Genomic DNA, 22,343 nt, shown 5'->3' with positions numbered 1-22,343 from the left:
GCTCAACTCCCTAGTCAACGCAACTTCTGGGACATTGTGTATAAGTTGTATTTTCAAAACATCCGAATCTGCTAGCAAATTAATGTGTATTCCATTGTGCAGGATGCAACTTTAGGATCTGTGTAAGATTGATTTCTAGAAGCTCTTGAATTGTGCTTAATATCTAATATTAAATTATCATTGGCGTCGGATATACATTCGCATAATCTAAGGAATGATGTGCTATGATCTTATGTTGCTCAAAATCAATTGAAAGGGAATACCTAATATGGATGAATACAGTAGAAACACAGGGAGACAATCATCGCGTCCAGTTTTAAAATCCATATTATCTGGTAAATCAACAACACCTAGAGGTTCTCCTTCATTTAGAAGATTAAACTCGAGTCGAACCCCTAGAAGAGATGGCAGAATCAATGGTTTCAATACTAATTGCTTCAGAAGCAACAGGATAGTACTTTGGCTGCTTTTGATCACTCTTTGGGCGTATGCTGGATTCTATATCCAGTCAAGGTGGGCCCATGGTGATAACAAGGAAGGTATATTTGGAGGAAGTGATGAAATAGAATCAATAGAAAGTAATGAAAGTGATGAGTCGAGTGTGAGTAATGATGCATTGACACATGAGGTTAAGATCAGTGTCAATCAGTCTGATGTGAAGAAGATGGATATTGTCATGAAAGGTAATGACACTCGTGGCGTGCCACATAGAATATTATCAGTGAAAAAAACGAGCAAAAGATCAAGACGAAGGTCAAAACGTGGCACTAAGAAGAAGGTTATGGAAACTGAAAAAAGTAATGAAGTTGAAGTTCAAGAAGAAGAAATCCCTCAAACGAATTCAACTTACGGGATGTTAGTTGGCCCGTTTGTGTCAATTGAAGACCGCGTTTTGGAATGGAGTCCTATGAAGAGATCAGGAACGTGTGATAGAAAAAGTCAATTTGCTCGGCTTGTTTGGTCAAGAAAATTTGTGTTGATATTTCATGAGCTTTCGATGACCGGAGCCCCACTTTCGATGATGGAGTTAGCTTCTGAGCTTTTGAGTTGTGGCGCCACGGTTTCGGTAGTTGCTCTTAGCCGAAGGGGTGGATTGCTTCCAGAACTTTCTAGAAAGAAGATTAAAGTTCTTGAAGATAAAGATAAACTCAGTTTCAAAGCTGCCATGAAAGCTGATGTTGTTATAGCCGGTTCAGCTGTTTGTGCATCATGGATTGGTGAGATCTTGTTTTCATGTTGCAATTGCATTCATATATAAAGTTTTCAACTTTATTGAAAATGAAAATAAGTTTGATGATGATTTGTTAAATTTGTTAAATGATTACAGAACAATATCTTGATCATTCTGTGGCGGGAACACGACAACTCGTTTGGTGGATAATGGAAAACAGGCGGGAATATTTTGATCGATCGAAGCTTGTTCTGAATCGTGTAAAAACGTTAGTATTCCTATCCGAGTCACAATCTAAACAATGGTTAGATTGGTGTGCAGAAGAAAATATTAAATTCAGATCAGCACCCTCTATAGTTCCTCTTTCTGTGAATGATGAACTAGCTTTTGTAGCTGGAATTTCATGTTCCCTAAATACCCCTGCATTCACAACCGAAAAAATGATGGAAAAAAGGCTTTTATTAAGAAAATCAGTCAGAGAAGAAATGGGATTAAAAGATAGTGACATGCTTGTTATATCTTTAAGCAGTATAAACCCTGGAAAAGGTCATTTATTGCTTCTTGAAGCGATACACGTGGCGACTAATAAGTTGCCAGGTGGCGTGGTTGATGGTGGTAAAAGTTTAAAGAAAATGTTGAGGGGGAGTGCAAAAAAGAAGGTGAAAGACATGAAGCTTCTAATTGGTTCAGTCGGGTCCAAGAGTAATAAGGTTATTTATGTCAAATCACTTCTTGGTTTTGTTTCAAATCATTCGGGTTTGAATAATTCAGTGATGTGGACTCCTGCTACAACGCGTGTTGCTTCACTTTATTCTGCAGCAGATGTTTATGTCATAAATTCCCAGGTATTATATATTTTTTTAACTATTCCTTAGTACAAATTATGCTTGCTCGGATATTATTATTTGTGTTTATCGCATCATTAATTTATTAATGAAATATGATCAAATTTTACAAATCTGAATTAAGAAATATAGCTAAAAAGTAAAAACTTAAAAAGAGACTGACAAATGTGTGTATAGTTTATATAAAATATTTTTATAACTAATCATAACAACACGCTAATTATTTATACAAAAGTTTTAAGAATGGGCATAAAAGTGTTTTGGGAACCAGTCCGGCCCGTTTCGACCTGCCCTCAAAATGACATGTTTTGGCTGGCTTCTTATGACCAATAATCAGTTTATTATTAATAACTTATTTCACTCCAAGGGTAAACTTGTAATTTTGAATTTAACACACGCATCTGCTTTGCAATAAACGAATATATTGTTTGGAAAAAGAAATTTTTGACCGACTAGATGTCTACAGGGGATTGGAGAAACATTTGGAAGAGTAACAATTGAAGCAATGGCATTTGGTATCCCGGTACGATAAACTCTTAAATTTTTAGTCAAATATAAATTAAATCCGATTCAACAAATTTTGATTCCCATTATACCCTTTGCGTGTTGTTGGTCAGGTGCTTGGAACAGACGCCGGAGGTACGAAAGAGATTGTTGAACACAATGTGAGTGGTCTTGTGCATCCCGTTGGACACCCCGGAACACCCGTTCTTTCCAAACACCTTCAGTATTTACTTAAATACCCTTCAGAACGCCAGCGTTTGGGACTCGAAGGCAGAGAAAGAGTTAAGAAAATGTACTTGAAAAAACACATGTACAAGATCTTATGGCAGGTTCTTTATAACACCATGAAAGTTGGTTAAATTTAGTTGCTGTTTTTCATGATTTTTCTAAACTTGTTGTCATATTTGTAATTTATAAACCAATTATAATTTATAAGTCTTTTATTTATATTCTGTGTTTAGAACATGATTATGTGATTATATTGTAATTAAAAAAACTAATCATAAGTTATATTGCAACAAAAAACTATTTCATTGTTTATATACAAATACATTCATATTCATACTTCTAAACAGCAACCGGACTGAACATGACCCGAATATTCCTCCGGCACGTCCGCCTTAACCCACGTGGCGCTCTCCACATCTAACACGTACACCCCGTGGATCCCACCAAATCCGACTGATCCCACAGCCAACAACTTTCCTCCTGATTCGATAATACAAGGTACGCTATCCATATCGCTTGGTATCCTCGTTCTAGAGGAATGATCAAGTGAGACAACCGCGCCATCTTGATACATGTACATCAAATCGTTACCACCGTCTACACACGTCCTTGGACACATATCAGCTCCCAAGAAGTCATCTTTAACTATATCCCACCGCCACGTGGACGGGTTAAACGCCTCTGCGCTTTTACCAAACTGCCCTTGCACACCAATCACATAATACTTGCCACGGTGGAACGCACCTTTACACTCATCCCTCTCATCCGCCATGTCAGGTAGTGACATCCAATTATCTTCCGCCATGTCATACATCATCGCAGATCGAAGCGCATTCTTCTCGTTATCATGTCCACCCGCAATAAACACCCGCCTGTCATTATCTGACGCGCACCCAAAAAACGATCTTGTACACCCTGGCATGTCGGGACCACGCCGCCACGTGGCGGACAGAAAGTTATACACAAATACAAAATTGCATGCCTCCCAATTCTCTGGGTTTAACCCGCCCATAACCACGAGGTTAAACCCGACGGAGGCCATCTGACAAAAAAGCGGCAACCCGTCGGGTAACCCGGGTATGGGCGGTAAGCGGCTCCAGTTTCCGGTTTCAGGCTCGTAAGCTGTAAGCTGGTAAACTGAAGCCGCGGAATATTTCCGCAAGCCGTGCTTGCGGTTATGATCAACTTGGGACTGCACCATTACGACGATGCGTCGGGTGAGTCCCGCGGACTTTCGATGTTTTCGGAACGACGGGTTTTCGATTTCGGACTTCCAACTCCGGCAGACGGAGGCTGCGGAGGAGAAGTGGTTGTGTGGGACCCGGATTAAACATTCTAGTCCGACATCATGTGGAAGACCAGGTATAAGTTCCATAGACAAAGATTTGTAACAATTGTGGAAGTGAAGATATTGTAAGTTGTAATGAAGAGAGATGAGGAATTTGATGAGGGGCGACAATGAAGCACATGAGGTTATATAGAGAAGCGAAAAATATAAAATAAAAATAAATAAATGGATAATACAAAATTGAAAAGATAATATATTTTTTTTATTTTGTATTTTTGTGAGAAGAATTCTTTTACGTTGTTCAATAATATACATAGAAATACAAACAAATAAATAAACAGCTTATATATATAAATAATTATGTAGCATGTATGTAACATATATTTATAACTAATTATGCAATGTGTAATTATAATTACGCACGTTACAAGAACGACACATCTAAATCATTCTAAAAAATGATTGTTTTAAGTATATATGTATATAAGTATTTATAGGTCAGGTTGTTCTATAAAAAGGGATAAAAATAAAAAATATGAGAAGGATTTATAGAAAAAAAAATACTAAAAAAATAATGAAAAATTAATAGAAAATATTATAACTCAAATTTGAATAAAAAAATAAAAAATATAAAAACAAAAATATGTTTCCACGTCTTCCTCGTTCTAAGAAACAACTCAAAAAAGACACAATGTTGAGTGAAAAAAATCATTGTGTCTTTTTGTTTATTTTCGTCATTGATTGTGTCTTATTTTCTTAACATTGTGTCTTTTTTTTTTCTTGATATTGTGTTATATTTTGTTCGGCATTATGTTATATATTGCGATCTATTGTGTCTTTTTTTGTTTATCATTTTGTTGTTTGTTATTTTTCAGCGTTGTGTCTTTTTTCTTGGCATTGTATCTTTTCGTCGGTTTTTTTTTAACGTGAATAACAAGGGAAACATTTTCATTTTTTAATTTTCTTTTAGTTTTTTGTTTATATATTAAGTTATGATTTTTTTTTAATTTTTCAAAAGTTTTTTGTGCGATCACAAATCATTTTCACGCTTCTGATGTTTGTCTTCGTTTACATTTTAACTTTACTCTTATTTGTATACATTAAGTTTATACTTAGGGAATAGAATGCTCAAATTTATGTTATTGATTTTTAAAATATTCACGAAATACAAAAAAGTTACTTAGCGCTTAAAAAGTTTGTAAACATGTCAAAAAGTCAATAATGGTAGCATTTTCCTTAATCCGTTCAATTAAGGTGTTAAGAGGTGCAATTTGCACAAATTAAACTAATTAAACGGCTTTAACGGACAAAATGGATAAAATCCTTAATAACTTTAATATATTTATTATTTTTTTTACAAAATTTATGTCACAAAATTGAGAATTTAGTTGCTTTTAATTCAAAAACAGTTTTGAAAAAACGTTAATGTACTATACTATTAATTATTTAATTTAATTGTACTATGCAGTTAATTTTATTCGTTATGTAATTGTTATATACGTTATGAGATCCTTTATATCATTGCATAATATTGTGTGTAACCATTTTTATGTGTTAACATAACTACGCTATATATATAATTACAGTTGTGTAATTGATTTAGAGTTTAAGGTTTGAAGTTTAAGGTCGTATATTTTACAAGCTATAAAGTTTTACAATAACTTATTCATGTAAAAGAAGATTTTAAATCCATAAAAAAAGTGAAAGAATTCTATGGTTGGGTGTTGACGGAATCTTTAAACGGTAGACACCATTAGGTGGAATAAAAAATATTAAAAAGCACTAACATAAATTATTATTATTTTTAGCATGTGTTTTTAGTACAAACATTTTACATATACACACCATATAAAAAGTTTTAAATCTAAAGAGCTGCAAAAGAATTAAAGAATTGTATTGCAGGATCTTGATGGAATCTTTAACACGTAGACATCACTAGACCATGTCTTATGCTAAGCACGGATGATGAGATTAGTGCGATACCAAAAAATATCGAAACACAAGACGAGTGAAAATATAAATCGAGCATCGTATTGATTTTATCGTTCATTACAAGTCGATAACGGTACCCTTGAAAACATCAAATAATACCAAAACCGAAAACATGAAAAACCAACACCAGTATAGATGTTCAGCCCGTGTTAGTTTAATATAATGACAGTACCTGACACGGAATTGCCCAACCCTAATGGTAATTGACGGTAATAGTGATGGTGAAATTGAAATTTATGTTGCGTAGGTGCTACCTAGATGGAGGAGCTTTCATTATTACTATCACTAAAGATATGGTTATGGCGATTGTGAGTGATCATTTAAAGTAAATTTACGACCCTTCTCATTAAGTATTATAAATAATTAATTTTGAAAGATATTTATTTGTAATGCTTATATATTTAGAAAAACATGATAAAATATCCATTAAAAATTTGATTTTTTTACACTACATGATTATAAAAAATAATGATAACTTCGAAATGAAAAAAAAATCATCATAATACTAGTAATCGTAATGTACATTAATATTTCAAATGAAGGTTGGTATGCGTATTTCAATTGCATATCGCCTCACAGTTTGCTTGTTTCTCTTCTTTGAACTTTGTTGGTTCATTCAATGATACCAATGAACCAACACCACCAAAGAATGTCTGACGATCCAAAGATCATATGACACCACGACTTCAAGCATCGTGGTCGCTGTGACTGATTACTTAGCTTGTGTTGACCTCGCCATGCAGTAGGACAATTTTTACCTTTGGTGACGAAGACAATGACGATGCTGTTATAAACTCATTTAAAAAAATCACGAGAATTTATAAGGTGAATATGAGAATAATATGGAGAGTGAAAGGTGTTAAAAAGCAAACGGGTTTATGTATTTATAACATTTTAAAAATTAATTTCGTTTGTATATTGGTGTATCATCCGTCTTTTTGGAATATCAAATAAAAGAAAGTTTTATTATTAAAAGTGTATCGTTATTTAACTTGTTAAGTAATAATGAGTTTAAGTGATAGGCTTAGAATAAAAGATGGACTAAGGGGTGGTAATGGGCCTTAAGGTCCATGGGCTTGGGGTATATAAGCACCTTTAACCCTCCCTAAAGCCCTAAAACCCTCATTCTTCCATCTTGTTTCCACACACTTAACACACACAAACACCCCGTTTCACATTCCGGCCAGATCTGAGCCCGAACCAAAACAAATTTGTGTTAGATCTTCACCTAACAACAAGAAACAAAGCACTATTCACGTATTTGATCACATCAGACGCAAAACCGGATCCAAGAAGGTACGTTTTAATTAAAAAGGTTAGGTGTTTGAGGTCGGTTTGTCATGATATTTGGTATAATAATAATAGATCGGGCTGTAAGATGCAAGAAAAACATAAACTTGGTGAGCTGCGACTTAGCGGGTGCGATATAGGACGAACAAGTGACGTTCAGGCTATGTAAAAAGCGAGCAGACAAAGTTGTTACGCCCCAGAACCTATTGCAAGGGTAAAATCGGGTCATAGAGGAAAATGGTTGAAAAATGGTAAAAAGAAGAAAAACCCCCAATCGGATCGCATAAGGAAGAATCGCATGGCATAGCCATACGATACGATTCGTTTAAAGAAATGCGATGCGATTCATTTGCTCTATGCGATGCGATTGTTGGCCTCCATGCGATGCTATTGGATTGTAATCAATGCGATGTGAATGAATTACATCCATGCAATTGGTTTGTAAAACTTAACTCGACTAATTTTTCTGATGAACTTTTAATAAAGGCTTATTAACGAAAATAAAATTTTTTTAAGCTGACATAGCGGCTCGACCCCAATCAGAGCCTCTGCCCCTTGGACCCTGGTAGGGGCTAACGCCCCTAGACCCCGCTACCAGGGGCGTTGCCCCTGGACCCCCGTTCGTTAGGGACTTCACTAACCTAGAAGTATGATTTGTTTATAAGTAGTTAATTGATACTTATAATTATTACACAATTATCCGTGCACAACTAAGGAAGGGTATCACAATTAACTTGGAAGAAACCAACTTCAGGTGAGTTTTTAGCCCCATTTCTCTGTTATGTTTTCGGGGCTGTGTGCATACTCCTATGTGATTAGTTAATATATTTACCTTAATTGGTAAGTGTATGCCATATGAATGCTTATAAATGATACTTAAGTGATATAGAAATAGTTAAGGGTATGCACGAAGATGTATACGGGAATATATGTATAACTAAATGTACGTACGATTGTATGGCAAGAAAGGTATGGTTTGTATGACATGTACGGTTGTATGGCAAGAAAGGTATGGTTTAATGGTTAAAGGGTTGCATAACTTGATAATATTTCTGCGAAGAGTAAAGGGTTGTAGACCCTAATAATATCTGCGAATAGTAAAGGGTTGCAGACCCCAATAATATCTGCGAAGGTTATAGGGCGATAGGCTCTTTAAAACATATAACGATTATGCATGTATTAAATAATGAAAGTAAGAATGTTTGAATGAAATGTAAGCATGTTAAGTATGTAATATGTATCTTCAGATACATATATGTAAGAATATGAATGTAATGTATGTTACCTGATTAACTAGAACTCACACAACATAGCTGACTTTTAGTATACACGTAGATAAATAGGTTAAAGGAGTTGGCTTGAGGATGACACATGGTAGGGACTGGGAGGCTGGCATCTTGTGAAAAAATTTTACGAAATTTTATGTTATGTTTAAGACAAGTTAACTTCTGTTAAGACAAGATTTGATGATTTGTAATACACTGGTTGATGTTTTATGATTCCGCGAAAAATTTTAATTCACTTTGATATTTAGAATTGTGTTTATGAGTAAATCCAACACCCAATGTAGGACACTGGGATCAAGGCCTTACAACTAGATAATGAACGACATTATTTATCGAAGTCATGCTAAAAGCCTCTTCACGCTCATGAGTAAATCCAAAGAGGTCCAACCCACGACCATATCACAGACCTCCCATGTGGCGTGTCATGGTCTTGAAGCCTCGCTTTCCTTAATCACAGTCCCAGAAATTAGTTTTTTTAAGCATGCTAGGACAAACCTATATGTATATATAAATGCTATAAATTGTTTCAAATCCAAAAATTTGTGAAAGAATTCCATTGATGGAATCTTTAAACATGGACACTATTAGTGGAATAAAAATATCAAAGATCACTAAAGTAAATTCAAGTTTTTTTAAGATGTGTTATTAAGAAAAACCTTGTATTATATTATACTTTTTTAATATATAAAGTTATAAATCCCAAACAATAATTTTTTATGGAATAAAAATATCAAAGATCACTAATCTTAATTAATATTTTTTTAATATGTTTTGTTTTGGACAAACCGTTTTATACATTTATTATTAATTTGTTTTCTAACTAATAAAGTTAAATTGTTTCTAGAAGGTTTGAAATGAGTCATGTTTCATGAGTGTGAGGGAGAGTAATATTAGGGGGAAACGATAAGACGAAAAGTTTTAAGAGAAAGTCGTGAGACCGGTGGGGCCCACTGGAATCATGTATGATACATGGGCTGTATTTTGTTTGGTTTCTTCCTGTTAATGGTTTTTGTAGGGGTATGGTACTAAACCCGGTTTTACGACCCTAAATTTATTATGTTTGGCTTATTTTATTATATGGACTAATACAATGTTATTGGGCTGAGGGGGTTTTGTGGAGGTAACCCTAATTGGGCTAGGCCCATTAGGGTGCCATGAGACTCTCTATATAAGGAGGTCTCCACCTCCTTATTAGAGGTCATGCTCAATAAGAGCCACCACCACTTTTTTGTGTCTGTAAACAAGAGATCTTAGGATTTCTTAGCAGTCACCTCCACACCTCCAAAAAGCCATCGCAGGTCACTAGCAGCTGATGAAGAAGATCAAGACGTGGTTCGTTCATCTCGAAAATCCGTGGAAACATCGTCATGGATCAGGTCAGATTCATTTCGTGCTTCGACATTGGCGCCATCCGTGGGACGGCAACGAACTACCCTCCGAACTTCATCTCGGCTGTCAGATCTCTCCCAGGAAAAACCCAGATCTGAAAGTTTACAGAAAAAGGCTTCAAGGCTTGTTCTATTAAAGCTCAAAAAGATCCATAGATCTAAAAGAGGCTTCCAGATCTGTGCGAAAAGAAACTGCCGGACTCGAATGATCAAGTCTCCGGATCTGTGATGGTTTTAAATCTGCTCCGAGCTTCAGATCTATCCAGATCTGATTTACAGATCTAGATCTAGATTACAGACCTGGATTTTAGGTTTAAAATCGCAGGTCACTAGCAGCTGATGAAGAAGATCAAGACGTGGTTCGTTCATCTCGAAAATCCGTGGAAACATCGTCATGGATCAGGTCAGATTCATTTCATGCTTCGACATTGGCGCCATCCGTGGGACGGCAACGAACTACCCTCCGATCTTGATCTCGGCTGTCAGATCTCTCCCAGGAAAAACCCAGATCTGGAAGTTTACAGAAAAAGGCTTCAAGGCTTGTTCTTGTCGAAGCACGAAATGAATCTGACCTTATCCATGACGATGTTTCCACGGATTTTCGAGATGAACGAACCACGTCTTGATCTTCTTCATCAGCTGCTAGTGACCTAAGATGGCTTTTTGGGGGTGTGGATGTGACTGCTAAGAAATCCTAAGATCTCTTGTTTACAGACACAAAAAAGTGGCGGTGGCTCTTATTGAGCATGACCTCTAATAAGGAGGTGGAGACCTCCTTATATAGAGAGTCTCATGGCCACCATCATGGTACCCTAATGGGCCTAGCCCAATTAGGGTTACCTCCACAAAACCCCCTCAGCCCAATAACATTGTATAGTCCATATAATAAAATAAGCCAAACATAATAAATTTAGGGTCGTAAAACCGGGTTTAGTACCATACCCCTACAAGCCCCCCAAGTCCAGCGTTGCTCCTGGGCGCGCAAGCGGTCTAGGTGGAGCGCTGGACTTTTATGAGGTGTGTTAAGTCATGGGGCGGTTTTTTCCCTTTCCTTCGGCCTTGTCTTTATTGTATGAGTTTTGGGAGGTTTTCCCCATGATGGTGACATGTTGCGGTCCTTGTGATAATGATGGTGCCTTGGCATAAATAAGATATAGCACGCATCATGGTGGCGCGAGGCCTGATAAAAGATGGAGCGCGCATCTTGATAATAATGTAACATAACTTGCGCGCGAGGCAGCTTATGAGTTATGAGAATAATAAAAGCCTGCGCGCGAGGCGACTTACGGATCTGAGAATAATAAAGCCTGCGCGCGAGGCGACTTACGGATCTATGAGTAATGAAGCTTGCGCGTGAGGCGACTTACGAGCTATAAGAATAATAATGAAGCTTGCGCGCATGGCGGCTTACGAGCTATAAGAATAATAACAGCTTGCGCGCGAGGCGTCTTATGAGCTATAAGAATAATAACAGCTTGCGCACGTGGCGTCTTACGAGCTATAGGAATAATAAAGCTTGCGCGCGTGGCGTCTTACGAGCTATAATAATAATAATGAAGCTTGCGCGAGTTGCGGCTTACGAGCTACGAGAATAATAAAGCTTGCGCGTGAGGCATCTTATGAGCTGTATGAATAATAACAGCTTGCGCACGTGGCGGCTTACGAGCTATAAGAATAATAACAGCTTGCGCGCAAGGCGTCTTATGAGCTGTATGAATAATAACAGCTTGCGCGCGAGGCGTCTTACGAGCTAGAAGAATAATACCAGCTTGCGCGCGAGGCGTCTTATGAGCTGTATGAATAATAAAGCTTGCGCGCGTGGCGTCTTACGAGCTAGAAGAATAATACCAGCTTGCGCACGAGGCGTCTTAGGAGCTGTATGAATAATAAAGCTTGCGCGCGTGGCGTCTTACGAGCTATAATAATAATAATGAAGCTTGCGCGAGTTGCGGCTTACGAGCTATGAGAATAATAAAGCTTGCGCGTGAGGCGTCTTATGAGCTGTATGAATAATAACAGCTTGCGCGCGAGGCGGCTTACGAGCTATAAGAATAATAACAGCTTGCGCGCGAGGCGGCTTACGAGCTGTATGAATAATAACAGCTTGCGCGCGAGGCGTCTTACGAGCTAGAAGATTAATACCAGCTTGCGCGCGAGGCGTCTTATGAGCTGTATGAATAATAAAGCTTGCGCGCGTGGCGTCTTACGAGCTATAATAATAATAATGAAGCTTGCGCGAGTTGCGGCTTACGAGCTATGAGAATAATAAAGCTTGCGTGTGAGGCGTCTTATGAGCTGTATGAATAATAACAGCTTGCGCGCGAGGCGGCTTACGAGCTATAAGAATAATAACAGCTTGCGCACGTGGCGTCTTACGAGCTATAAGAATAATAACAGCTTTCGTGCGAGGCGTCTTATGAGCTGTAATAATAGTGGAGCTTCCGCGCGAGGCGTCTTATGAGCTGTAATAATAGTGGAGCTTGCGCGTGAGGCGGCTTACAAGCTACTTTATGTCCCGCGCCACGCGCAGATGTTGCATGCGCGTGCGCGTAGGCTTTATGTCCCGCGCCGCGCGCAGATGTTGCATGCGCGTGCGCGTAGACTGTGATATGTGTGAGCATGTGATGCGTAAGCATGTGTAATATGCGTGAGCATATGTGATGCGTGAGCATGTGGTATGAGGATTCCCAACCCTTAAGTTTGGCGCGTGTCCATATGGGATATTATGAGGATTCCCATCCTTTAAGTTTGGCGCGTAGCCATATGGGATATTATGAGGATTCCCAACCTTGAAGTTTGGCGCGTAGCCATATGGGATATTATGAGGATTCCCAACCTTGAAGTTTGGCGCGTAGCCATATGGGATATTATGAGGATTCCCAACCTTGAAGTTTGGCGCGTAGCCATATGGGATATTATGAGGATTCCCAACCTTTAAGTTTGGCGCGTAGCCATATGGGATATTATGAGGATTCCCATCCTTTAAGTTTGGCGCGTAGCCATATGGGATATTATGAGGATTCCCAACCTTGAAGTTTGGCGCGTAGCCATATGGGATATTATGAGGATTCCCAACCTTGAAGTTTGGCGCGTAGCCATATGGGATATTATGAGGATTCCCAACCTTGAAGTTTTGCGCGTAGCCATATGGGATATTATGAGGATTCCCAATCTTTAAGTTTGGCGCGTAGCCATATGGGATATTATGAGGATTCCCAACCTTTAAGTTTGGCGCGTGAGGCCTGATGCGCGTATGCACGGCGATGGAGTGGTGACTCGCGAGTGCGCGTGCATGGCGGAGGTCTCTTGCGCAAAACCCACATGGTGGTTTCCGCTGTGGCACATGCACGGCTGCGGAAAGAGAATCCGCGGGCGCGCATACATGGCGGAGGAAGTCTGGTAATTTTTGGATCTGCAATTTAAGAGTTAGACCTGCAATTTTAAACCTAAAATTCAGGTCTGTAATCTAGATCTAGATCTGTAAATCAGATCTGGATAGATCTGAAGCTCGGAGCAGATTTAAAACCATCACAGATCCGGAGACTTGATAATTCGAGTCCGGCAGTTTCTTTTCGCACAGATCTGGAAGCCTCTTTTAGATCTATGGATCTTTTTGAGCTTTAATAGAACTCTAGGGGTATGGTACTAAACCCGGTTTTACGACCCTAAATTTATTATGTTTGGCTTATTTTATTATATGGACTAATACAATATTATTGGGCTGAGGGGGTTTTGTGGAGGTAACCCTAATTGGGCTAGGCCCATTAGGGTACCATGATGGTGGCCATGAGACTCTCTATATAAGGAGGTCTCCACCTCCTTATTAGAGGTCATGCTCAATAAGAGACACCGCCACTTTTTTGTGTCTGTAAACAAGAGATCTTAGGATTTCTTAGCAGTCACCTCTACACCCCCAAAAAGCCATCGCAGGTCACTAGCAGCTGATGAAGAAGATCAAGACGTGGTTCGTTCATCTCGAAAATCCGTGGAAACATCGTCATGGATCAGGTCAGATTCATTTCGTGCTTCGACATTGGCGCCATCCGTGGGACGGCAACGAACTACCCTCCGATCTTCATCTCGGCTGTCAGATCTCTCCCAGGAAAAACCCAGATCTGGAAGTTTACAGAAAAAGGCTTCAAGGCTTGTTCTATTAAAGCTCAAAAAGATCCATAGATCTAAAAGAGGCTTCCAGATCTGTGCGAAAAGAAACTGCCGGACTCGAATGATCAAGTCTCCGGATCTGTGATGGTTTTAAATCTGCTCCGAGCTTCAGATCTATCCAGATCTGATTTACAGATCTAGATCTTGATTACAGACCTGGATTTTAGGTTAAAAATTGCAGGTCTAACTCTTAAATTGCAGATCCAAAAATTACCAGACTTCCGCCGCCATGTACGCGCGCCCGCGGATTTTCATTCCGCAGCCGTGCATGTGCCACCGCGGAAACCACCTTGTGGGTTTTGCGCAAGAGACCTCCGCCATGCACGCGCACTCGCGAGGTACCACTCCATCGCCGTGCATACGCGCATCAGGCCTCACGCGCCAAACTTAACGGTTGGGAATCCTCATAATATCCCATATGGCTACGCGCCAAACTTAAAGGTTGGGAATCCTCATAATATCCCATATGGCTACGCGCAAAACTTCAAGGTTGGGAATCATCATAATATCCCATATGGCTACGCGCCAAACTTCAAGGTTGGGAATCCTCAAAATATCCCATATGGCTACGCGCCAAACTTCAAGGTTGGGAATCCTCATAATATCCCATATGGCTACGCGCCAAACTTAAAGGATGGGAATCCTCATAATATCCCATATGGCTACGCGCCAAACTTAAAGGTTGGGAATCCTCATAATATCCCATATGGCTACGCGCCAAACTTCAAGGTTGGGAATCCTCATAATATCCCATATGGCTACGCGCCAAACTTCAAGGTTGGGAATCCTCATAATATCCCATATGGCTACGCGCCAAACTTCAAGGTTGGGAATCCTCATAATATCCCATATGGCTACGGGCCAAAATTCAAGGTTGGGAATCCTCATAATATCCCATATGGCTACGCGCCAAACTTAAAGGATGGGAATCCTCATAATATCCCATATGGCTACGCGCCAAACTTAAAGGTTGGGAATCCTCATAATATCCCATATGGCTACGCGCCAAACTTCAAGGTTGGGAATCCTCATAATATCCCATATGGCTACGCGCCAAACTTCAATGTTGGGAATCCTCATAATATCCCATATGGCTACGCGCCAAACTTCAAGGTTGGGAATCCTCATAATATCCCATATGGCTACGCGCCAAACTTAAAGGTTGGGAATCCTCATAATATCCCATATGGCTACGCGCCAAACTTAAAGGATGGGAATCCTCATAATATCCCATATGGCTACGCGCCAAACTTCAAGGATGGGAATCCTCATAATATCCCATATGGCTACGCGCAAACTTCAAGGTTGGGAATCCTCATAATATCCCATATGGCTACGCGCCAAACTTCAAGGTTGGGAATCCTCATAATATCCCATATGGCTACGCGCCAAACTTAAAGGATGGGAATCCTCATAATATCCCATATGGACACGCGCCAAACTTAAGGGTTGGGAATCCTCATACCACATGCTCACGCATCACATATGCTCACGCATATTACACATGCTTAAGCATCACATGCTCACACATATCACAGTCTACGCGCACGCGCATGCAACATCTGCGCGCGGCGCGGGACATAAAGCCTACGCGCACGCGCATGCAACATCTGCGCGTGGCGCGGGACATAAAGTAGCTTGTAAGCCGCCTCACGCGCAAGCTCCACTATTATTACAGCTCATAAGACGCCTCGCGCGCAAGCTGTTATTATTCTTATAGCTCGTAAAACGCCACGTGCGCAAGCTGTTATTATTCTTATAGCTCGTAAGCCGCCTCGCGCGCAAGCTGTTATTATTCATACAGCTCATAAGACGCCTCACGCGCAAGCTTTATTATTCTCATAGCTCGTAAGCCGCAACTCGAGCAAGCTTCATTATTATTATTATAGCTCGTAAGACGCCACGCGCGCAAGCTTTATTATTCATACAGCTCATAAGTCGCCTCGCGCGCAAGCTGGTATTATTCTTCTAGCTCGTAAGACGCCACGCGCGCAAGCTTTATTATTCATACAGCTCATAAGACGCCTCGCGCGCAAGCTGGTATTATTCTTCTATCTCGTAAGACGCCTCGCGCGCAAGCTGTTATTATTCATACAGCTCATAAGACGTCTCGCGCGCAAGCTGTTATTATTCTTATAGCTCGTAAGACGCCACGTGCGCAAGCTTTTATTATTCTTATAGCTCGTAAGTCGCCTCGCGCGCAAGCTGTTATTATTCATACAGCTCATAAGACGCCTCACGCGCAAGCTTTATTATTCTCATAGCTCGTAAGCCGCAACTCGCGCAAGCTTCATTATTATTATTAGAGCTCGTAAAACGCCACGCGCGCAAGCTTTATTATTCATACAGCTCCTAAGACGCCTCGCGCGCAAGCTGGTATTATTTTTCTAGCTCGTAAGACGCCACGCGCGCCACTCGCGCCACGCGCTCAAGCTTTATTATTCATACAGCTCATAAAACGCCTCGCGCGCAAGCTGGTATTATTCTTCTAGCTCGTAAGACGCCTCGCGCGCAAGCTGTTATTATTCATACAGCTCTTAAGACGCCTCGCGCGCAAGCTGTTATTATTCTTATAGCTCGTAAGACGCCACGGGCGCAAGCTGTTATTATTCTTATAGCTCGTAAGCCGCCTCGCGCGCAAGCTGTTATTATTCATACAGCTCATAAGACGCCTCACGCGCAAGCTTTATTATTCTCATAGCTCGTAAGCCGCAACTTGCGCAAGCTTCATTATTATTATTATAGCTCGTAAGACGCCACGCGCGCAAACTTTATTATTCATATAGCTCGTAAGACGCCACGTGCGCAAGATGTTATTATTCTTATAGCTCATAAGACGACTCGTGCGCAAGCTGTTATTATTCTTATAGCTCGTAAGCCGCCATGCGCGCAAGCTTCATTATTATTCTTATAGCTCGTAAGTCGCCTCACGCGCAAGCTTCATTACTCATAGATCCGTAAGTCGCCTCGCGCGCAGGCTTTATTATTCTCAGATCCGTAAGTCGCCTCGCGCGCAGGCTTTTATTATTCTCGTAACTCATAAGCTGCCTCGCGCGCAAGTTATGTTACATTATTATCAAGATGCGCGCTCCATCTTTTATCAGGCCTCGCGCCACCATGATGCGTGCTATATCTTATTTATGCCAAGGCACCATCATTATCACAAGGACCGCAACATGTCACCATCATGGGGAAAACCTCCCAAAACTCAGACAATAAAGACAAGGCCGAAGGAAAGGGAAAAAACCGCCCCATGACTTAACACACCTCATAAAAGTCCAGCGCTCCACCTAGACGCTTGCGCGCCCAGGAGCAACGCTGGACTTGGGGGGCTTGTAGGGGTATGGTACTAAACCCGGTTTTACGACCCTAAATTTATTATGTTTGGCTTATTTTATTATATGGACTAATACAATGTTATTGGGCTGAGGGGGTTTTGTGGAGGTAACCTTAATTGGGCTAGGCCCATTAGGGTACCATGATGGTGGCCATGAGACTCTCTATATAAGGAGGTCTCCACCTCCTTATTAGAGGTCATGCTCAATAAGAGCCACCGCCACTTTTTTGTGTCTGTAAACAAGAGATCTTAGGATTTCTTAGCAGTCACCTCCACACCCCCAAAAAGCCATCGCAGGTCACTAGCAGCTGATGAAGAAGATCAAGACGTGGTTCGTTCATCTCGAAAATCCGTGGAAACATCGTCATGGATCAGGTCAGATTCATTTCGTGCTTCGACAGTTTTATATTTTCTATATTATTATTTTTATATATTTTTATGTATGTGTAACTATCTTCTTGTGAGGATAATTATGAAGTATAGTATATAAACTATAAACAATTAAATATAGCATTTGGTTTCACTCACCAATGGTTTTAGAATGCACAATTAAGGTTCAACCATTATAGTTTACTTCTTTTAGTAATTAATTTACATTATATGGCATCAAACATTAGTTAACTTAACATTAGTTGCTTTAAACCCACACGATACGATGAAAACGCGGCTAGAATATTCGGTTTCGCATACCAATGGTTTTACTGTTTTAGAATGTACATATAAAGTTCAAGCATTATAACTTAGTTCTTTTAATTATTAATTTACATTATATGGTATCAAACATGTTTAAAGTTTAAATATTCAACCTTTAAGCAACACATCAAACTATTTGCTTGTTTACACTTAGGCTAAGAGTAGTGGGGCTTAATTCAAGCTCAAGTGATCCAATATATTTACGACACGTAGGCGGTGACGTGACACATGATCAAGCCCCAGGATCAAGCCCCAGAGGGTGTAGTGGTCCAGGTGATCCGGGGCTTGATTGAATTTTTTTTAAATACTATTTTTCTAATAAAAATTCATTATATTTCATTAATAATAATTTAAAACATTATATTAATAATAATATAAAACATTACATTAATAATAATTTAAAATATTACTAGTCTAATACAAGATTATCGGGTCTTCTATCCCACAAATGCTCGACCAACTCATGCCGAAGGTTGTCGTGTATCTCATGGCTCTTGATGATATTTAAGTTGTCGAGTCGTTGTTCATTGGTGATTGTCGATTCTTGTCTTGGAATATCATCTTGGTAGTTTTGACAAATAGCGTGACCCTCGTCTTCTAGTATCATGTTATGTAGGATTACACACGTGTAGACGACTTCCGTTATCTTCTCCCTTGTCCAAAATTTTATTGGATTCGCCAATATTGCCCATTTTTTCTTTAGGACTCCAAACGCCCTTTCAATATCTTTTCTAGCCGATTCTTGTCTCTTCGTGAAGTACTTTCGTTTGTCAGAAAGTGGAGACGCATAAGCTTGAACTAGTGTCCCCCATTCGCTGTAAATACCATCAACAAGGTAGTACTCGTACTTGAAGTGTTCTCCATTTGCAAAAAAAGCCTGAGGGGGTTCAACCCCTTCGATAAGGTCATCGAATATCGGTGATTGATCGATAACATTGAGGTCATTATTTGACCCGGCAACCCCAAAGAACGCATGCCAAAACCAAAGATCCTGTGACGCCACTGCCTCAAGTACAATAGTAGGGCCGGGGAGATCACCTAGGTGGAATTGACCTCGCCAAGCAGTAGGACACATAGCCCAACCAACATGCATACAATCGAGGCTACTGAGCATCCCGGAGAAACCATGCCTTTCACCGTGCACCTCGTATATACTCGTCCAACATGTCCGAGCCAACACCATACGCTAGTTGCCGAAGAGCGGCGGTAATTTTTTGAGTAGGCGTGAACCCGGGATGACCTCTAGCATCATCCCTTTGTTGAAAATACTCAAAGTGCTCCGGCAAGTCATTTGCTAGACGCATGAATAATCGTCTAGTCATTCGAAAACGGGTTTTAAAACTTTCCTCACTATATGCGGGATCGGGGCTAAAATAGTGACGTATCAAAGTTTCATTAGCAGTCTTTCGATCACGAAGACGTGGTTGCCGGAATGATGGAGCTCGAGGGCGTCTTTGATCGATCAAAAAATTTATCGTCGTTTGAACCGCTTGACAAATGAGTTCGTCTTCTTCGGAATAATTGGAAGACGAAGACGATAAAGACGATGCCATTTATAAAAATGGAGAGAAATATAGTTTTGGTAGAGGGAAAGTATGGTTTTTTAAGAGAATAAGAGAGAATGGGGTGAGTTTTAATTAAAATGGAGTGTGTAGATTGGTATTTATAGGTTAAACAAAAAAAAAACTTTTTTTTAAACCTCAATCGACCAAACCAACGGTTTTATGCACACCCAACGGCTCAAAAGAGCCCCGTGGTCCGGCTCGCCCCAGCCATTCGCGCCCCTCCTCGCGTGCGGGTGGTAGTGGTGTGCGCGATCAAGCCCCGCTGTCACCTAGATCAAGCCCCTTGATTCACCCCATTACCCTCAGCCTTAAAACTTTAGTTCCATATAAATATAATAGTAAACAAACCACAAATGAAAGATGACACAGTTTTCAAAACTGCACTGTTAAGATGTACATTGTAAATTTATAATACATATTGTTAACTATAACTAATGTGTACTATACAAATATTAGGGGTGTTATTCAGGTTTGTTTTTCGGGTTTCAAGATTTTCGGGTTTCAAAGTTTTAAATTTTGACCTGAAACCTGATCCAAATCTCTCACGGGTTTTTCCATGTTGGGTTAATCGAGTTTCGAATATCCTACAAAATAGTTTTTTTTTAAACTACAATACTAAAATTAGAACAATGTAGTCATCTTCGATCGTAACGTAAATAATCAAATAACAAACCAGCATAGCCTAATAGATAATTCAAAAGAAGAGTAAAACAAACTCCAACCATAATCGTCTTCAATCAATTGCGATTTATTTGTTCAATCATGTTGCTATTACTCATAAACAGAAAACATAAATTAACAATAAATAGTCAATCCATAATGGGTGGAATAACAACAATTGATTAGGCCTAGATTAGGATAACTTTAGTGGCTAAGGCTTAGCCTATTATACCTAAAAATAAATTTGGTTTTAAAACTAAAAGTTTATTCGGATTTTTCAGGTTGACCCGAAATTTATAAATCGGACCCAAGAATTAACCCGAATAACTTTAGCTCAAGTTCGGGTTAGTCTTTCTCGAGTTCGGCTTTTCGGGTCGGGTTTTCTCGGATCGATTTTCTGTAAAAGTGGTAGCCTTAACAAATATACAACTATTGGCTATACAGATAACAAATGTCCTAATCACATAATTAGGAAAGGTTGAACAAATCACTCTCCAACATAAGATGTTTTGTAATCTATGTACATCATTTTTATATTTTAGGTAACATGTTAACAACAACTTAAAAATGTCTTTTGACGTGATAAGAAATAAAATACATTTAAGTTGCACTTGCTCTTGCTCTTGCTCTTGCTCTTGCTCTTGCTCTTGCTCTTGCTCTTGCTCTTGCTTTCTGATGTATACTGTCATGATTGTGTCGTATCTGATATTTACAGCAACAAGTGCCATTTAAATCATATATAGTGGGTTTGCCCACCTTCTAGAACATCTACAGAATAATGCAAAAATAGTATTAAAAAAAGTATCAAATATAGCTTTTATGTTAAAAAGAAAATCGAATATCGCTTTCAAGGTGACTAACATCTAAATTTTACATAAAAAAAATAATATTGTCAACTCAAGTCATTGTTACCATTCAATTTATAAAGTAAGTTAAATCCATTGGCTAGTAAACATAATAAGTATAAAACTATAATTTGGTTGTTAATAATAACTAATATTTTCCTTTTAAAAATTACTTTGCAAATTAGTTGACATGCATTTATAAATAGCAAATCGTGACACGTAAGCGATAAGGTGGTGAAAAAGATTTTATATAAAAACATATATTATGATAAAGTGAAATATGACTATTTAGTAAGGTGGAGTGAAATGATTGATTTAATAATTAATTGATAATAATTTTAAAAAAACCACAAAATGAATGGGCAAAGCCTGTGACTGGTTTGTCGAGCACACGGGCAGCAGCCTTTCATGATGGATTGTTTATAAGTGAACTGGATTTGGGCGTCTTATAGGATTCACAATAATACTCAAAATAGTTTTACGTATGTGACATGTCATTGTTATGCACATATAAACTCGTTTGATATGAAATTTTGAATGCCCAAGACGAATACTAGAAAAATGCTCTTATATAAAAAATATTTCCTTTCAAAATGGCTCAATAAGCATATTATTACGTATACATATAAGATATAACTATTTTTTAAAAATATTTCATGTCCCTCATCGAGACGATGACCTAGACTTCGGTTGAGCCTTGTATGGGCTATGAGACGGCTCTGATGTTAATGGATGTATAAATACATCAAAACCTACTATTCATATTTTTCGTTAAATTAAAATGGTTTAGAAAACAAAACAATCATAGCCACTAAATTCTTATTCATATCAAAATATTAGTAAGGTCTATGAACAGTGAGATACAACTAAATGATACCCTTGTTCCATAATACAAAGAAGATGCTAAAAATGATCCAAAATATGTTTAGTTACCCAAGGACTCTTGACGTAGTGCTACCGATGTATTGAATAAGGTTTTTTGGCTTTACAAAAAGTGACGTTCTGACTTCCGAGTCCCATACGTGGTCAACAAATAGGTAACATTGGAGTAGATTTGTAGAATGTGTGTGAGTTGACGTTTTAAAAA

The 22,343-nt window shown here is 39.1% G+C and overlaps 1 protein-coding gene and 1 pseudogene across 1 annotated transcript; one reads left to right on the top strand and one right to left on the bottom strand.

Annotated features, from left to right (window-relative positions):
• Positions 1-103: 103 nt before the first annotated feature.
• On the top strand, positions 104-2,901 carry LOC143625658 (uncharacterized). Its single transcript, XM_077095942.1, has 4 exons — positions 104-1,217; positions 1,328-2,016; positions 2,483-2,539; positions 2,634-2,901. The coding sequence occupies exons 1-4, from the start codon at positions 269-271 to the stop codon at positions 2,877-2,879; spliced, it is 1,941 nt and encodes a 646-aa protein (XP_076952057.1). The 5' UTR covers positions 104-268; the 3' UTR covers positions 2,880-2,901.
• Positions 2,902-3,016: 115 nt separating this feature from the next.
• On the bottom strand, positions 3,017-4,130 carry LOC143625660 (F-box/kelch-repeat protein At1g80440 pseudogene; annotated as a pseudogene).
• Between the last annotated feature and the right edge of the window lie 18,213 nt (positions 4,131-22,343).

Source organism: Bidens hawaiensis, unplaced genomic scaffold (genome assembly GCF_021521415.1).
Source record: "Bidens hawaiensis isolate Kalapana, Puna unplaced genomic scaffold, B.hawaiensis_p1.1 tig00004192_1, whole genome shotgun sequence".
In the NCBI taxonomy this organism is placed as follows: domain Eukaryota; kingdom Viridiplantae; phylum Streptophyta; class Magnoliopsida; order Asterales; family Asteraceae; genus Bidens; species Bidens hawaiensis.
Note: the sequence above shows the minus strand (reverse complement) of the source record. Positions and strands in the feature narration are given on the sequence as shown.

What these genes read in the sequence shown, in the direction of transcription:
- LOC143625658 (XM_077095942.1), top strand. Translation starts at nt 269, where the DNA reads ATGGATGAATACAGTAGAAACACAGGGAGACAATCATCGCGTCCAGTT. An exon ending in TGTTTGTGCATCATGGATTG is followed by an intron (nt 1,218 to 1,327) that starts GTGAGATCTTGT and finishes AAATGATTACAG; the next exon opens with AACAATATCTTGATCATTCT. An exon ending in TTTATGTCATAAATTCCCAG is followed by an intron (nt 2,017 to 2,482) that starts GTATTATATATT and finishes AGATGTCTACAG; the next exon opens with GGGATTGGAGAAACATTTGG.